At 34.1% G+C, this 26363-nt stretch overlaps 3 protein-coding genes and 2 non-coding genes across 7 annotated transcripts; 2 read left to right on the top strand and 3 right to left on the bottom strand.

Annotated features, from left to right (window-relative positions):
* The first annotated feature begins 921 nt into the window (after positions 1-921).
* Positions 922-3463, top strand: LOC144566431 (thioredoxin domain-containing protein PLP3B-like). Its single transcript, XM_078316446.1, has 8 exons — positions 922-1125; positions 1326-1394; positions 1475-1522; positions 2197-2339; positions 2576-2648; positions 2732-2793; positions 2898-2995; positions 3110-3463. Exons 1-8 carry the CDS (start codon positions 1042-1044, stop codon positions 3220-3222), a joined length of 690 nt encoding a protein of 229 aa, XP_078172572.1. The 5' UTR covers positions 922-1041; the 3' UTR covers positions 3223-3463.
* Positions 3464-5946: 2483 nt separating this feature from the next.
* On the bottom strand, positions 5947-6061 carry LOC144566938 (U5 spliceosomal RNA). Its single transcript, XR_013515312.1, has one exon. It is a non-coding gene; the product is annotated as a U5 spliceosomal RNA (small nuclear RNA).
* A 1111-nt stretch (positions 6062-7172) lies between these two features.
* Positions 7173-7288, bottom strand: LOC144566939 (U5 spliceosomal RNA). Its single transcript, XR_013515313.1, has one exon. It is a non-coding gene; the product is annotated as a U5 spliceosomal RNA (small nuclear RNA).
* A 5333-nt stretch (positions 7289-12621) lies between these two features.
* LOC144566267 (protein ALTERED PHOSPHATE STARVATION RESPONSE 1-like) lies at positions 12622-16191 on the top strand. The gene is made up of 5 exons (XM_078316248.1): positions 12622-13852; positions 13973-14047; positions 14317-14531; positions 14737-14960; positions 15439-16191. The coding sequence occupies exons 1-5, from the start codon at positions 13174-13176 to the stop codon at positions 16073-16075; spliced, it is 1830 nt and encodes a 609-aa protein (XP_078172374.1). The 5' UTR covers positions 12622-13173; the 3' UTR covers positions 16076-16191.
* Positions 16192-20896: 4705 nt separating this feature from the next.
* LOC144565970 (uncharacterized) lies at positions 20897-24601 on the bottom strand. Of its 3 annotated transcripts, none has more exons than XR_013515085.1 (6): positions 23617-24601; positions 22810-23055; positions 22498-22711; positions 22300-22386; positions 21803-21931; positions 20897-21331 (listed from the first exon to the last, which is right to left on the bottom strand). XR_013515085.1 is itself a non-coding variant. In XM_078315825.1 (6 exons), exons 1-4 carry the CDS (start codon positions 23569-23571, stop codon positions 22376-22378), a joined length of 450 nt encoding a protein of 149 aa, XP_078171951.1. In that variant the 5' UTR covers positions 23572-24601; the 3' UTR covers positions 20897-21331; positions 21803-21931; positions 22300-22375. The 3 variants fall into 3 exon arrangements, 1 of the variants encoding a protein (XP_078171951.1); XM_078315825.1 differs by having other exon boundaries at positions 22498-22570; positions 23452-24601; XR_013515084.1 differs by having other exon boundaries at positions 22810-24601.
* Between the last annotated feature and the right edge of the window lie 1762 nt (positions 24602-26363).

The following is a 26363-nucleotide window of genomic DNA, read 5'->3' on the forward strand; positions in this document are numbered from 1 at the left end:
CTTGATGGATATGTTAAAATGTGCTTGCAGATCAAATTTTACATTTTTCTGAATTTTTTTACTATTTATTAAGATGGATACAAAAATTCAACGGTCTGAATATAGCGATTTTGTTAAATACTTAATAAATAGTAAAAAAAATCCCAAAAAATGTAAAATTTGATCTACAATCACATTTTAACATATTCATTATGTTGAATGATTTGGATCGACTGTTTGGACTTTGAAAACTTTAAAAATACACGATATCATCCGATGTTACCAAAAAATGGTGTCATCCGATCCCTCCTCTTTTATGATTAACATTAATTAATTCATAAGAAATAATATTAGAATTGCATCCATTATTTGTAAGAATACTAATTAGGTTTAAATGTGAATTGGATAGGTAAATTGAAATCATATCTTATTTACTATATTGTTGGATCCAGGTAAAATTCGGATCGAATATAAGGTTATGTTTCTCAAAACTAAATCCAATCTAACTTTAACGGGTTCGGGTCTTCTGATCTGGAACCGGATCGAAACCGGGAACAACTCCAAATACGGACAAGATTCTCTTTACTTAACGGTTTGAGATTAACTCCCAGCCGCTTTGGAATTCGGGCTAGCACAATATTATTGGGCTTTGAGATTCGTGCCAAGTTAAAAATAACGGTCCAGATCCAGTAATTGTAAAAGATTCTCTATTACGGTACCGGGAAGGATCTGAATTCCTCCAGAGTCCAGACACAACATACAGAATTCTCATCCTCTGAGATATCTCATATTTTGCGTGCTTTTAGGAAAATCTTAACTGTTAAAAATGTTCTGCACGAATCTCAAAGCACAAATAATACTGGCCCCCGCGCTATCGCCGAATAGACACCGGACACGTCAGTCACGCAAAATATGAGATATCTCAGAGGATTCGAACTCCAAAATACAAAGGCTCTTCTCCAATTTGGGACTGCCCTCCTCCCGGCGAGATCTCAGTTCCTCTTCCTCCCACTTCTGACTCAAAAAACCACAGAGAGAGGCAGAGAGAGAGAGAGACGAGAGATGGATCCGGACGCATTTAAACAGACCTTCTCTGGCCTAGCGCTAGGAAATGCCATGGCGGCGGCTGCCAGAGACTACCAAAAGGTGCCTTTTTTTTGTTCGATTTAAATTGTTTTCTTTCTAATTATGAGTGTACTTATCAGTGATACGATTCTAAGAAAGTTCGTATCACCTTGATCGATTTGGTCGTAGATGGAGTAAGAAAGTATTCCCCTTCTTTCTTTCTAGGATCTTCTCTTGCGTAATTTCTTACATAAAAATATTAACAATGGAGTTCTTTATAGGAAGTGCTAGCTAATGGGAAGGCTCAGGCAACTACAAACGAGGATGTCGATCTCGACGAATTGTTGGATGTAAATTAAATGTTTTTTTTTAACCTTTTTCTCCCTACTTTAAAAACATAGTTTATGAGTTCAATTTCATTATCATGCAGGATCCAGAGCTAGAGAAATTGCATGCGGAGAGAGTTGCAGCTCTCAAGGTAGTTTACTAAGGTGTAGCCTTTCTCAAAAACATTGTACTTAGTTTCATAATTGAAACCCTAATGACATTGTTTGGTGTTCTTTTGGATTGAGTCTAACATGATGTGATTTCATCACCTGTTTCCATATATTTTTGGAAACAAGAGTTTTACATCCTAAGAACTGAAAATTTAAAAATTAAAGAAAGGAAACAAAATAAAAAGCAAGGTCTTATAGTGTAGCCAAAAAGAGCTCCAAAATGAACCCTGATCCTACCCCACAAAATTACAGCTTGATTACAAAACAAGACAAGTCTCAAAAACTTGAAGCTTAATTAAGCAATGGAATTTAAATGAGGCTTAGTTCAGGCTTGAATTGTAATGGTTTTTTTTGCACTCAGTACTAATACCATTTGTTGGTAGTACTAATTAAGCAATGGAATTTAAACGAGGGTTAATAGTACTAATATCATTTGTTGGTATATATCAAAGTGAAATATTTTAATAGTACTAATATCATTAGTTGAGGCTTGAATTGTAATGTTTTTTTGCACTCAGTACTAATACCATTTGTTGGTAGTACTAATTAAGCAATGGAATATAAACAAGGCTTAATAGTATTAATACCATTTGTTGGTATATATCAAAGTGAAATATGGTGTATTTCATTAATATTTATTTTGGTTAATCTCCAGAAAGAGGTGGAGAAAAGAGAGGTTCTCAAGAGGCAAGGTCATGGTGAATACAGGGAAGTCACTGAAGGTGATTTCCTTGGGGAGGTTACTGGAAGTGAAAAAGTCATTTGCCATTTTTACCACCGCGAATTCTACCGATGCAAGTAAGTACTCCGGCATGACCCATCTATCAGAGTAGAGTTCTATTGTTCCATTGTTTATTGGAGTTAGGTTGCTATACATCAATACCATACAGTGACTTATAATACTGGTAAATGAGTTTAGATTATTTTTCCAGAGATTATACTTTTACACATTTTCTTTAAGGAGGGGTTTCCTGCAATTTATTGATGCCTCTTTAGCAAAATTCTTTGATATTTTCTATTTGATTTGATGTCAGAATAATGGATAAGCACTTGAAGGCACTTGCTCCTTTGTACCTTGGGACTAAGTTCATCAAGCTTGATGCTGAAGTCAGTTTAAATCTTTATAACTTTATTTCCTTTTTCTTTTCCCCTGAAATATGTTTTGCTAAATTTTATTTTTTGTCACGTAGAATGCATCTTTCTTTGTCACAAAGCTGGCTGTTAAAACATTGCCTTGTGTCATCCTCTTTAAGTGAGTGTAACTTGTTTTTCCAATACCTTTTTCCATAGTTTCTGTTGTCGATCTTCTTTTCTAAAGGTTTTTCTTCAATTAATTTTTCAAATTATTTTCTACAGAAAGGGAATTGCTTGCGATAGACTTGTTGGGTTTCAGGATCTTGGTAGCAAGGATGATTTCTCCACCAGAGCCCTAGAGAATATTCTTAAAAAGAAAGGTTAATTTTTCTATTTAATATATTGGGTCCTTTAGATAAGCTGTTTGAATTTGTGAAAGTTGTTTAATGTTCCCAAATTTTATGAATAAAGTTTTTTCTTTTTGTAATTTTTAGGGATAATTGATGAAAAGAAGAAGGGAGATGGTAGCGATGGAGAGGAGGATGCTGATGACTTCAAAAACAGGAGAATTCGAACCTCAGCTGCTCAAGATTCTGACTCTGATTAAGCCAAATATGTATTATACCGTTGTATTATTTTCTTATCAGTGCTTTACTTAATGTTTGTTTCTTCCCCTTTTTTTTTTCTGTAATGTCGTGGAAGGTTTCTAGTGCCCATTACTGGGTAGCATTTTTCCTTTGTAATTTTTTTAGTTTTCGTTAACTTGCCAAAACCTCCAGCAATTATTGTTATGTGGAATGAGCTGGTGGACGTTATTAAATTTAACAGGTCCTGATAACAAAGCAAAATGTGTAAAATCACCTCAAAAATGTAACTAGAAATGTTTCATAGTTTTGTATTAAAGCCTTCCCCTTTAGGAAACAGGTGAGCTATAAAATCCCATAGGTCCAAGTGCACACTCAATTCTCAGTTACATACTGATGTCTTTAATAACACCTAATTTCTGATTAACACAATTGGTCTATCATTCCCTTGGAGAGTTTAATCTCCTGGAGTGATACTTTAGTTGAAACCAATCTGTACCCGTTCGTAAGACTGGCCACACATGTTTTTTATAGAAATGTTAGTTTTACCGATACCATTAGCAACCTAAGCTAAACATATGGTTATTTTTTGTTTTTGCTAGGAGTGGCCTTTATTTATTGATGTTCATTTTTGCACAACAAATCATGAGACATTGCAGAATGTGAAGCTGAAGGATTTAAATGTAACAAGGTTGAGGAGGGTTGTAGGTTCCTAGTAGGTTGGGACTTGGGGTTTGAAAGCTCAATTTACAAATTGATTATGTTTAAGTAGTGACTTTTCCTTGTTTTTCTATTTGCATAATCTCTATTACTGAGTATAATGAGAATTGAGTTGTCAGTTTTAATCTGGATGAATTTCAAAACAGACCCCTCATATCTAAATAGGCGCAGTCACTCTGCTGGGAGCTAATTTTACTGAGTTACTAGTGCTGAGGAAATAGGAATTCAGATCGAGTGTAATACCTGCATTGAATTCTAATCGCTTGGCTGGGAACTAATTTTACTGTGTGCGCGCACCTGAAAGGATACAGATACAGAAAATAGTATACCTGATAGGGTTTTGCCGACAGTATAAATTTGATGAAAGTGTTTTCCTCAAAAAAAAAAAATTTGAGAAAAGAGTTTTACAGGCTTCACTGAGACAAATCTGAGAATCAACTTTGATTGTATCTTATAAAGTTCTATTTAAACTAACGATAAACTTTAATTTCTGCCTGAACAAAAGAATGCTGCATTCGTAGAAAATCCGAAGCACAACATTTTTTTCATAAAATTACACGATTTTCAAACCATTTGAAAGTCAATCATTTTTTAGGCGCTGAACTCCGTTGGACTTCAAATAGAAGAGGAGAGCAGGACCCTGCTATTTAAACCTAATCATTCATTTGTATTGAGATTCGTGCATGAAAAAGTCAATGGCTAGATTTTGAATAACAGGGTTTAGATTAAATAGCAGGGTTTAGGGTTTAGGAGAGAGTCGGATCCATTTTTTAGACGTAATTGATAAATTTTTTTCAGATGCTAGTTAATAAAATTAGAAGTGATTGATAGAAAAATTACGCTTTTAAAATAGGGCCTGATAATTGTTCCCCCACTCTCATCCCTCATTATCTTTCTAATTTTATTTGTTCAATCTCGTCCATATTTTTCACGATCTATAAGAAATTTTGCGAATCTAAAACCACGAACGTCTTCTACGCAATTTTATCTTTCAAATGAAATCTATGATGATATACTTTCGAACTCGTCGTCACATAAGTATTTATATCTCGTCATATAAGTATTTATACCTAGTATTTTACATATATAACACTGTTGACATTTAAAAGTATTAATATCAAGTATTACAAGTATTTATACATATGCACTGAAATATTTATATCTATGTGGTTAACTATTTTTTTAGAGAAATGTTGACACAGAGATGATTGGGAAAAGTTGATGCGGAGATGCGGGGTCCACGATTGGGGAAGATAAATACTTATAAGTATAAGTATAAATACTTACAAAATGAGGTATAAATACTTGTGTGACGATGAGCCTGAAAGTATGTCATCATGTGTCTCATTTGAAAGATAAAATTGCGTAGAATACGTTCGTGATTTTAGATTCACAACATTCCTCATATATCGTGAAAAATGTGGACGACATTGAAAAAAAACACCTCTAAAAACGTGTATAATTCTTCTTCCCATATAGTTTGAGTGGTCTCTCCATATAATCATATCAAGTTAGACATGCAAGTATTAATTTATTATGTTTCAAATATTTATACCTATGAATTTAATTAAATTTGGAAGACCACAGTGTTTTGAATAAATTTAATTAAACTAATTAGTTAACTTAGTTTATGGAAGTTAAATACGATTGGGGAAGATAAATACTTACAAGTATAGGTATAAATACTTGCACGATGAGGTATAAATACTTGTGTGACGATGAGTCCGAAAGCATACATCATGGATCTCATTTAAAAGATAAAATTGTATAGAATACGTTCATAGTTTTAGATTTACAAAATTTCTCATAAATAGTGAGAAATGTGAACGACATTAAAAAAAAAAAAAACACACACCTCTAAAACTAAAACGTGTATAATGTGTATGGAGAATTTAAGAGAGGGAAATTGATGGGTGAATGGAAGCGAGAGATTTCATATAATTATTCTTTAAAATAATGGACTTTAAAATAATGGACAATATATAAGAGGATAAACAGAAATTAATAAAAGTTCAAATTAGACTTGTTGGGGCCAGCTAGGCACCCTCTAAAAATTAATGTATGCTGCTTAAATGTGGCGTGCACACGGTATTCTTTAGTAAAAGGCGAAAGAATAGTTCGCTCTGTGCTCACCACGCAGCTGCATGCCTTATGACAGCAGGAGTAGCAGCTTATTTGTAGGAGCCGGGAGGGGGCGACAATAGATTGTAAAGAGATTGTGGGACTAAAGAAGCGCGTCCTCCCTTGCTGATGGAAAGTCAAGTTCCGGAGCACGAGTTGGGCCTCCTTAGGCCCATTGATTGGTTTGAAATTCTATTGATGTTTAGGCCTAATTGAGGCAACCTTCCATTTGAAAATTGTTTAGCTTGGGTTTAAGTTGGTGACAGTATTGGATTTTACCCTTTTTAATTATCAATGAAAATTCTTCAAACGCATAAATTTTGCTTTCTTTCAACTTTTCATCTCGTTAACAAGATAAATTAAGTGAAAAGATGCAAAGATATATTGAACGGATATAGAAAACTAATAATTTAATAAAATGACTAAAACTATATTGAAATTAGCCTCCACATTTTCAATAACATACTTTTTGTCAACTAGTTTAAATGTAGTTTTAATCTGGCATGAATTTCAAAATAGACCCCTCATATCTAACTAGGCATTGAATTTTAATCGCTAGACTGGGAGCTGATTTTACTGAGCTATACCTAGTGCTAAGGAAATAGGAATTCAGATACAGTGCAATACATGCATTGAATTCCAGTCGCTTGGCTAGGAGCTAATTTGAGAAAATAGTACACCTCATAGGGTTTTGCTGACACTGTGCAAATTTGAGAAAAGAGGTTTACGGGCTTCACTGAGATAAATATGAGAATCAACTTGTTTCTTAGAAAGTTCCTGTTTAAACTAGCGATAAACTCTTAATTTCTGCTGGAACAAAGAAAATGCTGCATTCGTAGTAAAAACCCATAAGCACTTCATTTTCATAAAATCTCAAATATTACACGATTTTCAAACCATTCCAAAGTGTGGAGGTCAACCATTTTTCAAAACAGGTTTACTGAAAAGATAACAAAAAATTTCAAATGCTAGTTAATAAAGATTAGAAGTGATTGATTTATAATATAAAACAATTACGATTTCAAAAAATTGAAAATATAGATTAAAATTAAGATTCGAGAATCCAAAGACCAAAACATAATAAGAGGGCAAACAGAAACTTAAAGTTTAAATTTAGACTTGTTGGGGCCACCAACTCAAAGAGAGGCACCCTCTAAAAATTAATGTATGCTGCTTGAATGTGGCGTGCACACGGTATTCTTTAGTAAAAGGCGAAAGAATAGTTCGCTCTGTGCTCACCACGCAGCTGCATGCCTTGTAACAGACGGAGTAGCTGCTTATTTGTAGGAGACGGGTGGGGGCGACAACAGATTGTAAAGAGATTGTGGGACTAAAGTGGCGCGTCCTTCCTTGCCGATGTAGTTCCGGAGGGGAGCTTTCCCTAGGATTACCCGAGTTGGGCCCTCTTAGGCCCATTGATTGGTTTCAAAATCTATTGATATTTAGGCCCAATTAAGGCAACCTTCCATTTGAAAATTGGTTCGCTTGGGTTTAAGCTGGAGACAGGATTGGATTGGGACCTTTTTAATTATCAATGAAAATTCTTTTAACAGAGAAATTTTGCTTTCTTTCAACTTCTCATCTCGTTAACAAAATAATAATTAAGTGCCAAGATGCAAGACATATTCAACAGATATCAAGAAATAGTAATTTAATAAAATGATTAAAACTATATTGAAATTAGTGAGTGCAGATGAAGTTGTCATTTGATTATACAAAGATTGTTTTGTTCCCTCCATATTTTCAATAACATACTTTTTGTCAACTAATTTAAAGTCAAATGTAGAAATCAATCAGAATTACAAGTGTTAGGATTTCTGCTCAATTAGCCAGGATTTAATTTCTTTTAATTGCATTAACAGCAATTGTTTGTCGGTAGATGTATCATGTATGAGAGAACAATGCTTCGGTTGATTTTTAAATTTTCTTTCTGTTTGTTTTGTCATAATTCATGTACGCAGGGCCGGACCTATGTAGTTCTGGGGGCATAGTTGTCTTTGTGGATTTTGAGTTTTAGTAGTAATCAGAGCATTCCGAACAACACTGTTCCTTTCTGAATTTTTTTTCTTGTCTCTCTCTGGATGTTTAATTTGTAGTTCGGATTAAATTTAGGGTTAAAATAAAAATAAATTTCTTAAATTGTGATTGTTATTTAGAATTATAAGTTAAAGAATCAGAAATTACAAGTTAAGGATATTGGAAAGTATAAGTTAAATCATTTTTTTTAATCGAGTACTTAATTACTTAATGGGTTTAAATCTGATTTGATTTTTTTTTGTCCCCCGGACTAAAATCATGGATCCGCCCCTGCATGTACCTATCATATGCAGCATGTATTTATATATTTTTCCTTCTGCTGTTGTTTGTGTTGTAAAATTTGGATCCTCAATTTGTGTGTTGCATCAGCACTTGGTTGATTTAAAATCGAAAAAAATATTTCTTAAAGGACAAAATGAATGTCAATTAATAATCCTAAAATCGAAAATTTACAGAACGCCGAATTCCTCGCTCTCCCTGTTAATATAAATACTCATCCTATCAATTGATAGAAAAAAATTCAGTATACAAAGAGCTGTAATTTTTATTTCCTAATCTCAAAGCACCTCTTTTGTGATGTTAAAACTTTTTCACATGTCAGTATTACACACACGTAGAGAAGGAAATTAGTCATGGCATGATCAGTCATGTCACGTTACGTTACGTCATGTTACGTGTGTCGATTACATGACATAACTCGCGTGTTGCGTGACGTGTCTGTATTTGAGCGAAAAATTACATGTCACGTCATGTCACAGTATAAAACATAGAGTATCTAACTTTTTTGGTACGCATAGAATATCCATGTATCTCTTTTAGTGTAAGTTCAGCAATACGGGTACTCATGTAGTACTGATTTTTATTTTCTCTAGTGTAGTATAATTAATATTTATAATTTGAATTTTTAAAGCAATGTCAAATGTTCAACGATCTTTTCTAAAAAAAATTGCAACATTATTTACTTATTTTAGAATTTTTCATATTTTTTATATTTTTATATTTTTTTCTATGTTTTCAACAATTTAAATTAAAATATAAAAAAAAAGTTTGATGTAACTAATTTACGTCACGTCACGTATGGCCACGGCATGACTTACACGTGATGTGACCATTCGCATGACGTGACTGTTCGTCACTATTTTGATCACGTCACGTGAAAAAAGAAGAGTTAATCACGTTACGTCACGTAAGTAAATCACAGCGTGTTTGTCACGTCACTTCATGGTATGTCACATATTCTATATACAGATAGCACATTTTTTTGTTTTTTGTTTGAAAATTTACAGACAATGCATTTATTCTCCAGATCTCCCTTGAAAGCAAATCATTGCAATTTCAAAATGATTACACAAAGGAAAAAATGTTCAAGGTTATTCATCAAAAAGTGGACCCCAATTAAATTCACCAAAAACCACTATCAAAGTGGGCGGATTTCAAGCTAAGGGTGCAAAGTGCAAACGGATCGGACAGTGGTAAAATTGTATCCATATTTATTTTTATTTTTAAGATACGGATCGGATATTAGACGGATACGAATTGAATATTAAGTGGATATGGATACAAATATCTACTTTTTATAATATTGAATAGCATCACTTTTTTGTTTATAATATATATTAAATTATATAGTATATATCTATTATTAAAATATAGATAATTAAAATTAAAAATCATATATGTATTCGTATCCGCACGGATATTCGGATAGATATCCGTATCTAATTTTTTAATACAGATTCAAATACGATCGGATAATATCCGACACGTTTGCACCCCTATTTCAAGCATTATATTTCTTTTCCCATTTAGATTTGACCGTCTAAAATCTTTGACATTACATTTTCAAGCATAGTTTTTTTTTTTTTTTTCTAAATGTTTAAAACATAAAAATGTAAAACTACACTCCTATATCTCCACTTCTTATATATACCTCAAAATACTTTACCTTCTTTAAAAAACAATTATCTTTTGAATAATAGAGATAAATATTTTGTAATATATTTTATTCAATAAAACCTGTATTTCTATATAATCCGAACTTATGTACAATCTATAGAAAAAATATTTATATACATTATATACATAATTATTGTTATTACTACCACTAAATATAAAAACTAAAAAATTAAGTATTGTTGAAATGAAGTTAAAAAAAGAGTTTGGCTAGTAGAACATCAGTGTCATTTCATCCTATATAACACCAACTTCAAAATCAATGGAATCGACTTCAAACAGTGAATCCAAACCGTTTAAACCGATTTACTTCACTAGTTGTGCGTTTACATGCCAAATTTATAATTTTTTGAATTTATTCAGATCAAGTCAAGCAGTCAAATATGTGAATTTTTTTAATTTTAATTTTAATACGTTCATTTTTTCAATATTTTTTCTCACTTGATTTGATACTAAAATAACTCAAAAATCTAAATTTTTTGCATGTAAACGCATAACTTATAAAGTAAATCGGTTTGAACAGTTTAAATTACTGGTTTGAAGTCTATTCAATTAATTTTAAAGTTAGTGTCATATAATACTGATGTCATAATGGCCAAGCTTGTTAAAAAAATATATAGAATTATCTCTTTGAGATTAAAAACAAAAAAAAGGGACATAGGAAGATGGGCGCATGATAGTAGTCAGTCGATCGAGATATCATGACGAAATAATTGACATAATTATTGGGCTAATTGTAGTTATTTAGAGTGGTAAATAATTTTGGGGATTGCTTTAGTTAATATAAAATTATAAACAACCAAGAAACCAAATGATGTCTATGCCAAGCTTCAGTAACTAGACGTCTGGACCTAGAGGTTTAATGGGCGGGCGGGTACGGGTACCCCGGGTATACCCGGGACGGATACGGGTACGTCTCGGGTACGGGTAGGACGGGTACGGGTATGGTCGGGTATATTTTTCAAAAATCATACCCTACCCGTCCTATACCCGTACCCGTGTATCCTTGACGGGTAGGGCGGGTACGGGTACGGGTTTTTTTTTTTTTTTTTTTGTTGTTTTTTTTTCTGGTTTTTTTGTTTCTGTTTTTTTGTTGGTTTTTTTTTCTGTTTTTTTTTTTGCTGTTTTTTTTTTTCTGGTTTTTTGTTGGTTTTTTCTGTTTTTTTTCTGGGAGGGAAAAACAGAATTTTCGAATTTTGAATTCGGATGAACAGTACTCGGGTATCGGGTACGGGTATAGTCGGATATGGGTAAACTCGGGTAGGGTATGGTCGGGTATTGGTCCAAAAAAACGGGTCCGGTCCGGTTTATGCCCGTACTCGCGTACTCGAGTACCCGACCCATACCCGGGCGGCGAAAACGGGCGGGTATGGTCGGGTATACCCGACCCGGGTATTGTTAATCCACTATCTGGACCCATGCGGCCAGGCCAATAATAAATCAGATCCTCTCCCGTGCCGTAATAGGGAATCTTTTAGAATTAGTGGATCTCAAAGTCCAATAATACTGTCACTGCGCTAGTTCGAATCTCAAAGCGGCTGAAAGTTAATTTTAAATCGTAAAGTGAGAATAATATTTATGGTATCTGGAAGGATATTTTTTTCAAAATTTAGCAATGTCCTACGACTCAGAAAACATGATCTAAAATCAGCCGCACCGCATTAAGTGGGAGCCGTGGATCGGACGGTTTTGCGTGTCTTCAGGTCAGTGCTCTCTCATTGATCTCTTCTATCCGTATAAATCGGACGGCTCTGGATGCATCTAGCGTGAAGCACTGTAGGCACACAAATTACAACAGGAGCACTGTGGTGTAAATCTCTTGGAACTTTTTTATCCGTAAAAATTATTAAAATTAAACGTACGGAAATAAGAAGAGTGACTCGTTTTCAACAAATATAGAAATGACTGATTTATTGAATCTGATTCAAATATTATAAATCAGATTTACTAATTTAGATTTCTTTTATTTTAGTTTGAATTTGGACCGTGCAATTAAAGGAGAATCAAATTCTGATTCACATATAATCTCAAAAAACATAATAATTGTATCTGGACCATTAAATTAGATCTATATATTTTGAATCATACATTCATACTCAATTAATAAATCAAATCTTTCAAAATTTATTGAAAACGGGACACTGGTTCTATTTTCGACTTTTCGTACATCTCAATCTTATAATTTCTATAAACAAAAAAAATTTCAAATCTCTCCGTCTCTCTCCAATCTGGCAACCTCCATGTTTTATTATTCTTTTTTAGTTTTCGCCATATTCGCTTTTGTACATGCACACATTTCGAGGCGTCTCTCACACTTTCGCTCGGGCCGGGATTCCCTACAGTAACACAACCTTTGGATTTTGAATTAGGACCGTCCGATTCAAATCTGTCGTTCATGATTACTTCGCGATTCGAATTCATCTCTCGAGATGTGTGCCTTCACTTCGGATAGATTATTACAGATTCGAATCGGACGGTCCCGATTTAAAACCCAAGATTGAGTTACTTCACTGGATCTGAATTCCTTTCTCTCTCTCCCTGCTCGTGTCAGCTGATTGCTCTCTGCATCATCCTCCCTCTCTCTTCCCCTTTTATCTCCCGTTCTTCTTTCCTCCTTGATTGTTCCTTTTTATTTTTTCGAAACTTTTTGTTATCGGCTAAGATTGTAGAGACAAGGTAAAGTGTTAACACCTCTTGTCACAGTGAAACAACCAGAAAAGAGATATAGGAAAAGAAAAGAAAAAAAGACAAGGGGGAACATTTTACTGAGGCATTTCCACAAACAGATGGTAGCCTTTCTCTAAAGTGGCGAGAAAAAGGTGATTGTAGTGATGGAAACACTAACCTCTCCTTTTGAGACTTCTCTGATCTTGCATCTGCGCTAATTGCAAGCCGGACTTGCTTTTCATCTTCAATCGAGAAAGGTATTCTTAAAAATTTCTGACTCATAGTTTGTTCCCTAAAGTGGCGAGTTCTCGAGTAAATTGAAGAGTAAAGAGGCTTCTTTCAGTCTTCTTCCCATTTCCTTTGACCAAACTTTTCCTGCCATTGTTGGCGCTTGTTTGGGAAAGAAATAGTTGTTTATTGGGAAACAAATTGTAGCAGTAGCAAGACAACTAGAGTCTGTAACCCAAAAACCATTGATGGGTTCTTCTGGATCAAAACCAAGGAACGATGAAGCATTGCTTCTGTGCAAGGAGAGAACCCAATACATCAGAGAGGCAATTGATGCAATGTTCACTCTTTCAGCTGCTCACCTTTCCTACTTGCAATCCCTGCACAGTATTGCACCTGCCATTAGACAATTTACTGAGTCAGAGCTCTTATCAGACCTGGCTTTCTCTGTCTCAGAACCTGACAAGTCGCCATCTCACTCTTCCATTGCCTCTCCTGTTCATGGCGAGAGCCCCTTATCACCTCTAGTTCAATCCAGTGTATCTCACATGACAGCTACTGAAAGTGCTGATTCGGTGCTTACGGGTACTGCAGAACCGGTTACACTGAGTAAATCAATAGCTGATCTGGCGGATTCAGATCCTTCATGGGACTATTTTGACTCTAATATGAACCGGGTAAAAGGCTCGAAGCCAGTAAAGGACAAGGAGGTTTTACCACTTACTGAGGAGGTAAAGGGGGATTTAGGAGAGGAGGTGGAGAGAGAGGATGAGAGTGAATTTATCACACATCGGGCAAAGGAATTTGTGCCAAGCATTAAAGAAATAGAGCAACGATTCATCAGAGCAGCTGAGGCAGGTGACGAGGTGGCAAGAATGCTTGAGACTGACAAGGTCAGGCTCAGTGTGTCCTCTGTGGTGTTTTCAGGTAGCTCTCAGAATTTAACACTATATATGTCATGTCAAGACTAGATGTTGGTGCCACACCGACTATAAATGCCTTGATATCGAGTTTGATTTATTTACTTTGTTTCATTGTTTGCAACAGGGACACCATCTACTTCTAGGCTCATAATGACTTTTAATCAATTTTGTTGCAAGAGAGAGGCCCTCTTGAACCAGGGTAAGAGAGTTCAGGTTAATTTCTGTAATATTTTTGTCTGTCTTTTTTTTTTTTTTTATCCCCGAAACACTAATTTTGAGGAAAAATGTTTTTGGGTTATCTTAATTTTGTTGAAACTACTAAAGATTTTCAGTAGTTACATACTGGATGCTAAGGCAAAATCTGAAGGGCTTCGAAATATATGGAGGAATCTCTTAGTATGTTTGCTAAATGGAATTAATTTACCCCAGAGAATTCATAAAGCTTCCATTTTATCTTTTGATAAATAGATTTTACCAAGCATGCATCCAAAGTTATCACATGGAATCGTTCAGTCTCTTCCATTTCTTCTTCATCCAAAGAACATCTGGCTTGTGTGCCAAAAGATGACAGTGGCGAGATTGGCCGTGATTTTGTTGACCAGTATTCTATGATTTCTGGCAGCCATTCATCAACTCTAGATCGACTCTATGCGTGGGAGAGAAAATTATATGATGAGATCAAGGTACGGAGTTTATTCATATCAAACCACTCAATGGTACCACCATGAATTACATATTGTATTGGCATGCCTAATGGTAAATGTATCAACTTAAGGAGTAATAAAAAGGTTAAGGGTTAGCCTCCAGCATCTGTTTAAGAATAGCACAGACTGGTATTCATGATTTGACATCTTACTTCGTATTAAAAATTCATGAACATATATATAGGCAAGTGAATGTATAAGGAGGGCATATGATCAGAAATGTGTCATTCTGAGGCACCAGTTCGCGCGGGACATGAAAGCACAGGCGATCGACAAAACCAGAGCAGCTATCAAGGATCTGCACTCACGGCTATCTGTTGCAATCCAAGCTGTTGATTCTATTTCAAAGAGAATTGAGAAGATGAGGGATGAGGAGCTCCAGCCACAGCTAGTTGAGCTCATTCATGGGTAAATTATCTATTCAAGTTACACTACGGAGTGCTTCCCAGTTCTACTTTTAAAATAAATAGGGTTATTTCAGAAAAAATGCACCAAATGGCGAGGGTCTAGATGGCAAGACATTGGGATAGTAATCAGAACATTGAATGTTGAAACCTATCATTGGGAAAAATCATAGAGAGCTGGGACTGAAGTGCATCTACGTACAAATAGAAAGGTTGTTAAATAAATAAATAAATAAAGACAGCATCGTGCATCTACAAATAAATAGGTAATGAAATAAGTACCGCACGCACCGCATGAAACAAGTAAAGCTCAATGACATTTATGGGTAGCCATTTTTGTTGGTTGCATATCAATTTCCTAGAGGCTTCATTGTGAGATTATTATCTTGCTCTCTCAAGTCTGACAGGCTTGTTGTGATCTTTCATAATACACTTTTTTTTTTTAACGACCTTTTTGCTCAATTTGATTGATTTTCTTACAGGATGATAAGGATGTGGAAAGCAATGCTCGAATGCCACCACGCACAATTCATCACAATCTCTCTAGCTTACCATGTAAGGCGCTCTACAACACAGTCACAAGCCGAGACCCTAAACCATGTTCTCACACACCTACTAGATGAACTCGACTCTTTTGCCTCCACCTTTTCAAACTGGATAACCTCTCAAAAATCATACATACAATCCCTCGATTCATGGCTCCAGAAGTGCGTCTTGCAACCACCAGAGAGGCGCCGAGGGAGGAGGAAGGCAATCTTCCCGCCTCCCCAGGCTCTCTCTCCTCCCATCTTTGTTCTATGCAAGGACTGGCTAGCTGGGCTCAAGTCTCTTCCTTTGGACGAGTTGCTAGAATCTGTTATAGGTGTCGGCTCTGTGCTAAGAGATGCATTTGAACAAAGAAATGAAGATTCTTTAGGGAATGGTGATGATGGCAGGGTTAAAAGAATGGAGAGATTTCAGAGTGTTTTGAGGGGCTTTTTTGATAGGTTGAGTAAGTTTGCCGAGGTTTCGTTGAAGGCATTCGAAGAAGTGAAGAACTCGCACGAGGTGGCGCGGGTAGCATATAGGATGGTTGGGCCGAGTGATGTTTCTGTAGTTGGTTCAAGGGTGTCTTTGTAAATTTAAGTTGAGTTTTGTTCTATTTAGTTGAGAATAAATGTATTCTATTATTGTAAGAATACGGAGCTTAAATTTACCATCATTGGTTTTAGAATGCAGCCAGTTTCACACTTTCATCAATACTAGTGCCACATTGAGCGCTCCGCTGATCCAGTGAAGTAACCCAATCTTTGGGTTTTGGATTAGGACCGTCCGATTCGAATCTGTGATAATCTATTCCAAGTGGAGCATGCACATCTCAAGAGATGAATTCGAATCGTGAAGCAATCTTGAACGATAGATTTGAATCGGACAGTCTCGATCCAAAATCCAAAGATTGAGTTACTTTAGGGGATCCGGACTCGGTGTCAACGGGGTTACAGTACGGATCGGGTGGAGACATTTTCATAGCCGTACTTGTAATGATAATGGAAAAAAAATCTTTACTCTTATTCGTATTTTCGAATACAGTACGGATCAGGTAGATAGATAAAAAAGTGTCATTGACATCTTGATTTGTGTTCAATGAAAGAGGAGGTAGCACAATTGGCTAGGAAAAAATTCTAGAGTTGTTGTAACTAAAGGTCAAGAGTTTGATTTCCCTCACGACTTCCCAGCTTCTGTGAAGGTTTTCAAAAAAAGACATCTTGATTTGTGTTTTCGATAAAATATTTTTCAAAACAAAAAATAATAATAATGAATACAACTAATTTGTATTATGAAAATTTAATAAAATACAAAACTTTATTGTATCATGTATCATCTTTATATAAAATATATATCTATATATATAATTTTATTTTTATAAATTATATTATACAATAACAGATAAGATAAAGAAAAAAATTATTATTTTTATCCATATCCGATAAACTAATAAAAGAAAAATCTTATCCTTATCCGTATTTTCGGATATAATAAGGATTACTAAGGGGTTGTTTGGTTTGCTCCAATTTCAGGAAATAGAAGGAATAAAAGGATTATCATTTCTATTCCCTTCCTACTTTAACCAAACGTGGGAATAAAAAAAATATAACTAGGATGACAGGAAATCACCTTCCGAAAACGCAAACCAAGCTTCCCCTAAAGATCATAAAAATTAAAAAGTAATTATTTATTTTATTATAACAAGCAAAAAATAAATGTTTATTGATATTATTATGACCCTTATTTTATATTTTCACTGGTAGTAGTAATAAAAATAAAACTTATAATTCAAGGATATTACTAACAAGTAGGGGTGGCAACGAGCTGTTAAAGAGCGAGCTAGGCCACACTCGTACTCGGTTTGTTGGTGTATCAAGTTGAGCGAGCGAGTATGGATTTTAGGTCTTGAGCTAAAACTATTGCTCAAGACCGACTCGTGACTTGTCTGAGCGAGCCGACCTAGCTCGTTACTAGCTTGGCAGATTTATAAATTTGTATATTTATTTTCCTGCTATATCTTAAATTTTCATAACACATCTTATCAATTATGGCTAAAATAAAATAATATTTGTATGACTAATTACTGAGAAATACTCTTAATTCAATTGTAATTAAGCAAATCAACTACTATAAATTAAGTTTACAGGTAAATTCATACATACAAATATATCAAAATTCTAAATTCATACAAATATGTTCACATAATAAATTCATGCATACTAAATCAAACAAATTCATACAAATTAACTTAATTGCTTATAATTAATTCACACATATTCCATACAAAATTACCAATCAACTTAAACACAGTCCAAAGTGCAATTACCATAACACTGGCTATAACATTCATAGACCATAATATCCCCAATCTGAAGTGAACGGATCCGATAAAACTATTAAACTATTTATATTAAATAGCTTGTTAACTACCGAGGGCCAAACTCAAACTCATTAATTCTTGCTCGAGTATGTAGCGAGCGAGCTAATTTTAACTCGATCAACTAACGAACGAGCTGTTACCGATCGAGTCACGGGTGAATACCAAGCGGGTCACGAGCCACGAGCTTTTTTGCCAGTCCTACTAACAAGCATTATAAATATAAAGATAATAAATATTTTAGAGTAATAAAATAAAAGATTGAAATTAGCAAAGTGTTGTTAAAAATTATGTATACAATAGTTGATGTTCTTAATATGAGTAGTATTAAAATGCATCGTCTCTCACATCCTTATCTTATCTATGTTTAAAGTTCAAATAGTTGATCTGAATAATTCAATATTATTTTAATATGGAGACCAAATTTTATATTTTTTGAAATTTTTTTTTTTTTTAATAAATACAAAAATCATGACGTAGAGAGCAAAGCCGGCGTTTCCTTCGCCAATCTACGCACCTACGTACGCTATTTACCGGCGTTTTTTTTGTAACGCCGCTGGATTAACGTACTATTTTTATTTTTTATATTTTTACGATGATAATTGAATGCTAACTAATTTGGCATACACTAAAATTTTTAGTGCAAATGTGAATTTTTTAAACATTAATCAGGGTCAACGATGAGAAATGGTGACATGCTAAAAGTAAGATTTCTGTATTGTTTGATATATACACCACATAAACATTATTTAAATGCTGAGAGGAAACCTGTGATCAATCCGAAACAATGGCTGCAAATTGTTAAATTTATTCCGATTTGGGCATTTTTAAAACTACCCAGAAAGTTTGAGTACATTTGATATTTTTCATTTTATGTTGGATATTAATAAAAATGTCGGGCTAGCTTTATATGATTTGTTTACCCACCATATATATATAGACCAACGTACTTATTTTACCAACAGAAAAGTAATGTCCAATAGACAAGAATAAATAAATTTACTACAAAAATATGTAATTATCTACGAGAATAAAAATATTTTTTGTCAACTGTATCTTCGCAGGTACTTCTGTCAGTAACACTCATACGTTTGAAAATAACAATTTATGTTAGTGTATTTTTCTCAATACTCACTTACTCGCAGATAGTGACATATTTTTGTAATCAGGTAAAGTTACTTATTTTATGTTATAGTTCTATATTGTTCATGCATTCTAATTTTGTGATTGTTGGAGGTTAAGTAAATCCCTTAATTCGTTACTGGGTCTGTAGCAGCATTTTAATAATCGGTTTTTATACGGTATTCGAAAAGCCACCGCATACCACATATACGGATTTATATATGCGGATTTTAAAATGAAAATTCATATTAATTTGTATACAAAGAGAGTATTTATGATTGGCTGTACATGTTAAACTAGTAATAAAATGTTAAAATATCGATCCTCATCTCATACTAAATGAAATACTGAAATAGGATTTGGCTAATATGCTATGGGTAGCTAAGAGGCCTCCCGTGCTACGGCTCAATATTCGACTTTTCAAAATCCTAATGGTCGATCCGAACCGTTTATCTTATTCTCCATATTAATATGTGTTTGGAGACCAAATTTTACATTTTTTGGAAATTTTTTACTATTTTTTTATATTTATTGAATATCGCTGTTTTTTATGGTCCAGATTTGTCTGAAAAACAGCGATTTTCAATAAATCTAAAAAAATAGTAAAAAATTTCCAAAAAATGTAAAATTTGGTCTCCAAACACATATTAATATGGAGAACAAGATGAATGGTTCGGATCGACCGTTAGAATTTTGAAAAGTCGAATATTGAGCCGTAGCATGGGAGGTCTCTTAGCTACCCATAGCACCGTAGCCAAGTCCACTGAAATATTTATATATTGATCTCAATTCGGCCGAATATGTGACCGAATATTCGAATATGCGGCCAAATATTCAAAACCATATATTGGACTGAATACTCATTTTCTATTTGGATTCCAACCGAATACGAATATTCGGTCGAATACACTGATTTTTAAAACACTAGTATGTAGTGTGTCTCCTTGTTTCTCCTTTTTTTTCCTCTCTTTGTGAAGCTTAATTAATTAGAGGATAAAAATTAATGGTGCACATTTTGCCATGCAAGTTGCAACAAATTTTTCCGTTAGGTCCGATCGAGCTTGATCTTATATATTATCTTGTAGTTAATTAGCACACCAAAATCGTTTGCTCATGCATGTTAATATTATAGTTTGAGCATATTAATTTGTCTTATTTCTTTAGCTTTTTACATGTACAGGTAATATATACATTCAAATTTAATAAACACAACTATACTTACAGTAATGCAGATGGTTTAAAATTTATTAAATAATAAGTGCTAAATATCATATCTAAAAGTTCTTGCACTATAAGAAACAAAAACATTTCTTTTGATAGCATATTACCAGCATTACATAAACAAAAACATTCTTTCACTATAAGAATTTAAGAATGCATTTTTTTTTGTATACATACGAATATATGATCGAATATAAAAGTCTAGTAACATAGAATATTATTTTTCTAAATTTGCATGTCTCTTCTAGTCTTCTTAGTTCTCAAAATTTCCAAATTCGTGTTTAAATCTTCTAAATATTAGAGAATAAGAAAATAAGAATTGTCCATGAGCTCAGTATTAATTTTTCTGCTTGTCGTTTTCTCGCGTAATCATTACAGTAACCTTTTTTTCTCAAAAAAGAAAAAAGAAAAGGTATTAACCTTTCGGGTTTTTTTTTTTAAGATAAAACTAGTAACCTCTGGTTGCGGCTTTGCCGCAACTGTTGTTTTGAGTTATTAAATATGTTACGTTCTTTTTTTGGGAAGGTCCCCAGCGGTGTATTATTGAATTTATGATCTATTTTTCTAATGTCAATAATATAGAGTTACATAGGACTTAGCTTTACAAATTTTATTTCAATTCACATGTAAGGTCAATTAATTTTTTAATTTTAATGACTCTAATGACGACATAATCAACATTCGGATTGTTTATGAGATAGTTAAGTTTTACTATAAGTCCTCTCTATACAAAAAGCCAATAAATGATTGACTTTGCAATTGATATATGAGACTATTGCTACAAGCACAAAAAAAATGTACACTGACATTTCTTTTGAAACATGGAAAAATGAAAAAAGACTTGTCCTCATTCTTAGAATAAGCCATATTGGATCGCACTATCGGGTTTGGCAGTGTAATTATTTCACTCTTCGAACTGCATACACAGTATGGCAACATATTTTACCGACTTGTCTCCTTTTTGTAATTAACAGCATGTAATACGGACCCAAAAATCTCACAAATCCTGTAAGGAGGAAAATAGGTCTTCATAGAAATGTCAGTTGAGAGTTAGAATTTGAATTTTTTGTGGCTCAGAGAAATATTAGTAGAGCATCTTTCCCAATTGGTTTCAACCTCATCCAATAAACCTACAGAAAGATATTGAATTTACAAAATGACACTCAGCACAGTTTCGGGAAAAAGCTGAAAATAATTTCTGAAAATCAAATAAATGCAATTTTGATTCAAATAAATGGAAATTTGTACCAGAAACCATTCTACATGATCTGATATACATTTTAGAACTTCAATATATATTTAAGAACTATAAAATGCCTAAGAACTTTAATATATATTTTGAGTGTGATGTAATTTGGAAGGAATATGAGTATAACATTGTGTTGCACAGTATTCTTATAGAAGGCCTGTTCAAGAAAAGTGAAGATGAGGAGCTATTGGACTTTGTAGATATCATGAGGGCATGATCTAATGCCATGAGTAACAATATTATTATTAATTGTAGGCCATGCCGGGTAAAACGCCCATGTAGCAGTACACATACAATCATTACTATATTTTTATGCATAATGACATATGATTTGTTTGAGTAGTGCACTTACGGCGGAGATACTTCATGAGTTCTGATGGAGAGGTGAGTGTTGTTGCCAAACAGGGGTGATGTTCGTAACTGGAATCCACTAAGGGTTACTATTGCTCTCTTTTGTTCCTTCATGCTCCATAGCCTCTACCTGCAAAAATTAGCATTTCTTATATATGAGACTCCAGGTGCACAATAGGGATTGCAGTAAAAAGCTTCTTGTGCTTCTGAATTAGGAATACTTTCATGATTTGCATATTCATGCAAATTAATTGTACATAGATACATCAAACATTGTTGTAACAAATAGAACTAAAGCATTGAGCATAAACGCTTTTAACATTATTTGAAAATTTAACAAAAAATTAAAATGAAAAGTAAAAGTAAAAATAAAATATATGATAAAAAAAAATGATAAACAGGTAAAATTCAATGGAAATATAGAAGAGAACATAAGTTAGTTCACTTATGACAGGTTCAAAGTAAAAGAAATGAAATTGTGAAAAATGAAACCAATACCATTTCAAGAATGAGATTCCTCTAGCTGCAACCTGCTCATCTGATTCTTGAATTAGGTTTCCAGTATACATCTTCATCATTTTCTATCTGTAAAATGAATAATCAGACATGACAACTTATCAGTGATACAGAAACTTCATCCCTAATCTGAAAATGATTTTTTCCAAAATACAATATAAAGAATCTCAATATATGTACCTGAGAAAAAGCAATCCCGGGGAGAAGAACAGAATCCTCGGTTATTCTTCTCTTGTAGTATATGGGTGAATGCCTGGAATTATTGTGACAGTATTTAATCAGCCAACAATTGTATATTAAAGATGGAAAGTTAGGGGTAATATCGGGTTCAGGTCAGACTTCGGTTTGGGTCTGGGTTCTTTGCCGATCCAAGAGCTCCTCATCTGATTCATACCTATCAAGAGTAAGAGATAATAATACTATAATCTAAATTTTCATACAAACTATAAGTTGGAAGTTAAAAATTGGCTCGAAAAAATAGAGAGAGAGTACCAGATGTGGAGAAGGTGAGTGAAGGCAAGCTTGGAGGCAGCGGTGGAGCAGTGGAGGAGAGATCAAATCCTGTAATTGGATTTGCGAAATGGGGGTTAAGCGAAGCAAAGAGATGAAGCTGGGTGAGGAGTAGAGACAAGAGGTGAAACTGGGTGAAAGGAAGTGCTTGTTCCCGGACTCTGTAGAGACGTTGCACCTGTTACCGGACTCTCCAGAACATACTTCCAGCTCCTGAGAAAATAAATCCTACAAACAAAATATGCACACAATTCCTCAAACTCTATGAATGTTTCTTATAGCAGCATTAATGCTCTTGCAATCCAAATCCATTACCTTCCTCCAACTCTCAAAATCACCAATTAATTTCCTAGAAAATATAATACAGAAATTGGAAAGGTTTTCAAATATTTCCCTCCCTGCCACATCAAACAAAAATTATTTCTACTGAACTGAACTTCCCTAAAATCCACTAAAATATTCAACGACATATGCATGCTTAAATTGATTATTTTTTTAAAGGAAATGACATTTACTAACAATGGTAAGCAGCGCCAAATTTTGGTTACATATATCTAATTCGAACCAATTTATCTTTTCTCATGAAAAGATAAAATTACTGATGACTTCTCTTATGTAGTGTACCTTTATGGATGCTAATGCCTTGGTGATAACTTTTACTGACACCAAAAAATAGGCTTCCTTCTGGTTTTGTGTACGATTCCATGAGTGGACCACAAAGGGGCTTCTATGGAATGAAATCATAATTTACTTTAAATAAATGAAATTCATCCACAAACAAAATAAAACCTTTACGACTGTATTAAATTCATGAGTGGTTCTAAGCCATTTATCAGTCAAGAAGCACTTGCAGTGTAGATTAAATTTCTGTTCCAAAATATAAACAAATAATTATACAAACTATCATCTTAAGAAAGTAATTAAGTGTGAATATGAACTCAGTTCAGCAAATACTTGCTCAAGGAAGTTATATTATTGTACCAGTAGTAGGGTACTGGTACAATATCTTATGGAATCATTACCAAGTGATTTGTTAGGATTTTGATTTTTAAACCCAACACTGAGGTTCAATCTCAATAGGAAACGGGACCCTAAAAGTGGAGGTGAAATTATCTCCGTCTGAGTAGAATTTTGCACATTTCAATTTTGTCATCAAAAGAAGGACTGATCATTCCATCGTACCAGTACTAAAATATTTGACTGTGCACCTATTTATTTCTTCTGTTATTTAAGTGGTGTGATTATTTGGCTGATCAAGTAAAAATTAGAATAACAAAATGACTATTTTTCGCAATCTCTAGGTATGAAGGTTACTGTGGGGAGAAAATCACTTCCTTTGGGGAAAAATTAGGAAATTATGTCCACATGTACCTAATACAAGGAGACGTTGCTGAAATTTGTGAAGCGTGGAGCTGGAAGGGTTGAAAATTGAAATCATTACCAAGAATGTCTCCAATTACCGAAACCATTGGGGCCTGTACAGTGGTATAGTGGAGAAGAACTTACTGATTGACGAAGAGGAAGACCGATGAGGCAGAGAGAACGACCGCGGGCAGAGTTGTCAGGTACGAGATCGCCGACGGAGAAGGAAGTCGGGAGAAGAACCGAATAGAGAAAAGGGGACCAGATGGAGGTGGGTGGGAGAAGGGAGTCCGATGTGTTGGATGACGCAAATGAAAGAGGTGGACATGGCGGTGACGGAGGGAGGTAGTACTCAAATGGAAGGGGCACGTGGCGTTGAGCTGAGAGACACGCGGCGAAGAAATGAGGAAGAGAGCGAAGGTAGTAAATCGAAGGCTGGATGGAAGTTGAGATACAAGGAGATTGGGAAATATCTGCTGTGACGTAAGATGACATCAAAGAAATCAATATAAACCATAGGATAAGAATCAAAGGGTAGGGAGTGGGGGTGCTCCTGTTCCTCACTACAGTAACACCCCATTATCCTTGTATGATTTATAATTAAGAGGTCGAAGCCCTTTTCATTCAAAAAAAAAGTTAACTTACATCCATAAATTGTTCAGCACCTAATAACAGCAGCAAAAGATAAACTAAAATATCGATAAACGCATAACCACAAAATAAAACTCCACATAAAGCAGCAACATAATTCTAATTAAGCCGCCTGAAGGGGCTGGCACTAAGCCACAAATTAAGGGCTGAGGTAAGGGAGTGGGGGTGCTACTGTTCCTCACTACTGTTTTTCATTGGTTTTTTATTTTTGAGTATTTATTTGGTTTCAATGAGAAAACTAAAACTGTGAGAGTTTATTACAATTGAAACTTGACTAGCACCGAAGCTTGTCTCAAAAATTGATTGCAAACTATGGCATTATTTCTGCAAAAGAGGAGTTATCCGTGGGACAAAACTAAAAATATAAACTTGTAAATAGCGGAAAATAGCGGTTTTCATTGTAGACCTATTTTTTTTTTCAATTTTTCAAACAATCAACATACGAAATTGGCAACTCTAAGTTGTTATTTAATGCTTGTATTTCCTCCTATTTATAATTTTTTATTGCACTGTGCAAGGGTTTTGTTGCCCCTCTTATTTACTCTTACTAGTCAATGTCTATATTTCAGGTGTTAAAGAGCTCAAATCAAAATATCAAGGAACAAGCTGGAATAAGGACATGGTACTGATAAAAAAAATGCATGTCTTCTTTTAAATTAGTTTACTATATTTTGATACACTGTAATATATAATTTTTGCTTGATACTATTTGATTTGAAAAAGTACATCAAACATAATTTAAGCCCAAGTAGTTTTAATTTGTAGGATGAGAAAAAGACACTTGCAAGCAAACCAATAAATAATAAGAAACAATTGATATATTTGATATGTTACACTAGTTACATTGCATGAAGTAATGCAGATGTTCGGTAATGGAGTTGCCAATTTATTCTGGATATCCATTTTCACAAACCCAAGTTTCAGAGAAAAAAGCTGAAAGAAAGAAATATTCTATGAGTGTCACTTCATTACATGCAGGTACTCCGAATTTCAAAGGGCATCTTAAAGTTTTTTTTTCTTAACCCTCGGGAGTACCTGTACATAGTGAAGAAAAAAGCGGAAAGAAAAAACGCTTTAAGACGCCCTTTGGAATTCTAAGTACTTGCATGTAGTGAACTAGCACTCATAGAATATTTCTTTCTTTTCTCTTTTTTTCTCTAAAACTCGTGTTTGTGAAATTGGATATCTCGAATAAATTGGCAACTCCAGTACTCAACATCTGCATCACTGCATGCAATGTAACTAGTGTACCGTATCAAATATATCAATTGTTTCTTATTATCCATTAGTTTGCTTGGAAGTGTTTTTTTCTCATCCTACAGTAACGGCTTAAGCTTAAATTAGACTCGATGCACTTCCTTAGATTAAATAGTAGCAAGCAAAAATTATATATTATGGTGTATCAAAATCTAGTAAACTAATTTAAAAGAAGACATACATTTTTTTAATCAGTACCATGTCCTTATTCCAGCTTGTTTCTTGATATTTTGATTTGAGCTCTTTAACACCTGAAAGATAGACAT

The sequence above is a fragment of the Carex rostrata genome, chromosome 15, assembly GCF_964058835.1.
Source record: "Carex rostrata chromosome 15, lpCarRost1.2, whole genome shotgun sequence".
NCBI classification, from domain to species: domain Eukaryota; kingdom Viridiplantae; phylum Streptophyta; class Magnoliopsida; order Poales; family Cyperaceae; genus Carex; species Carex rostrata.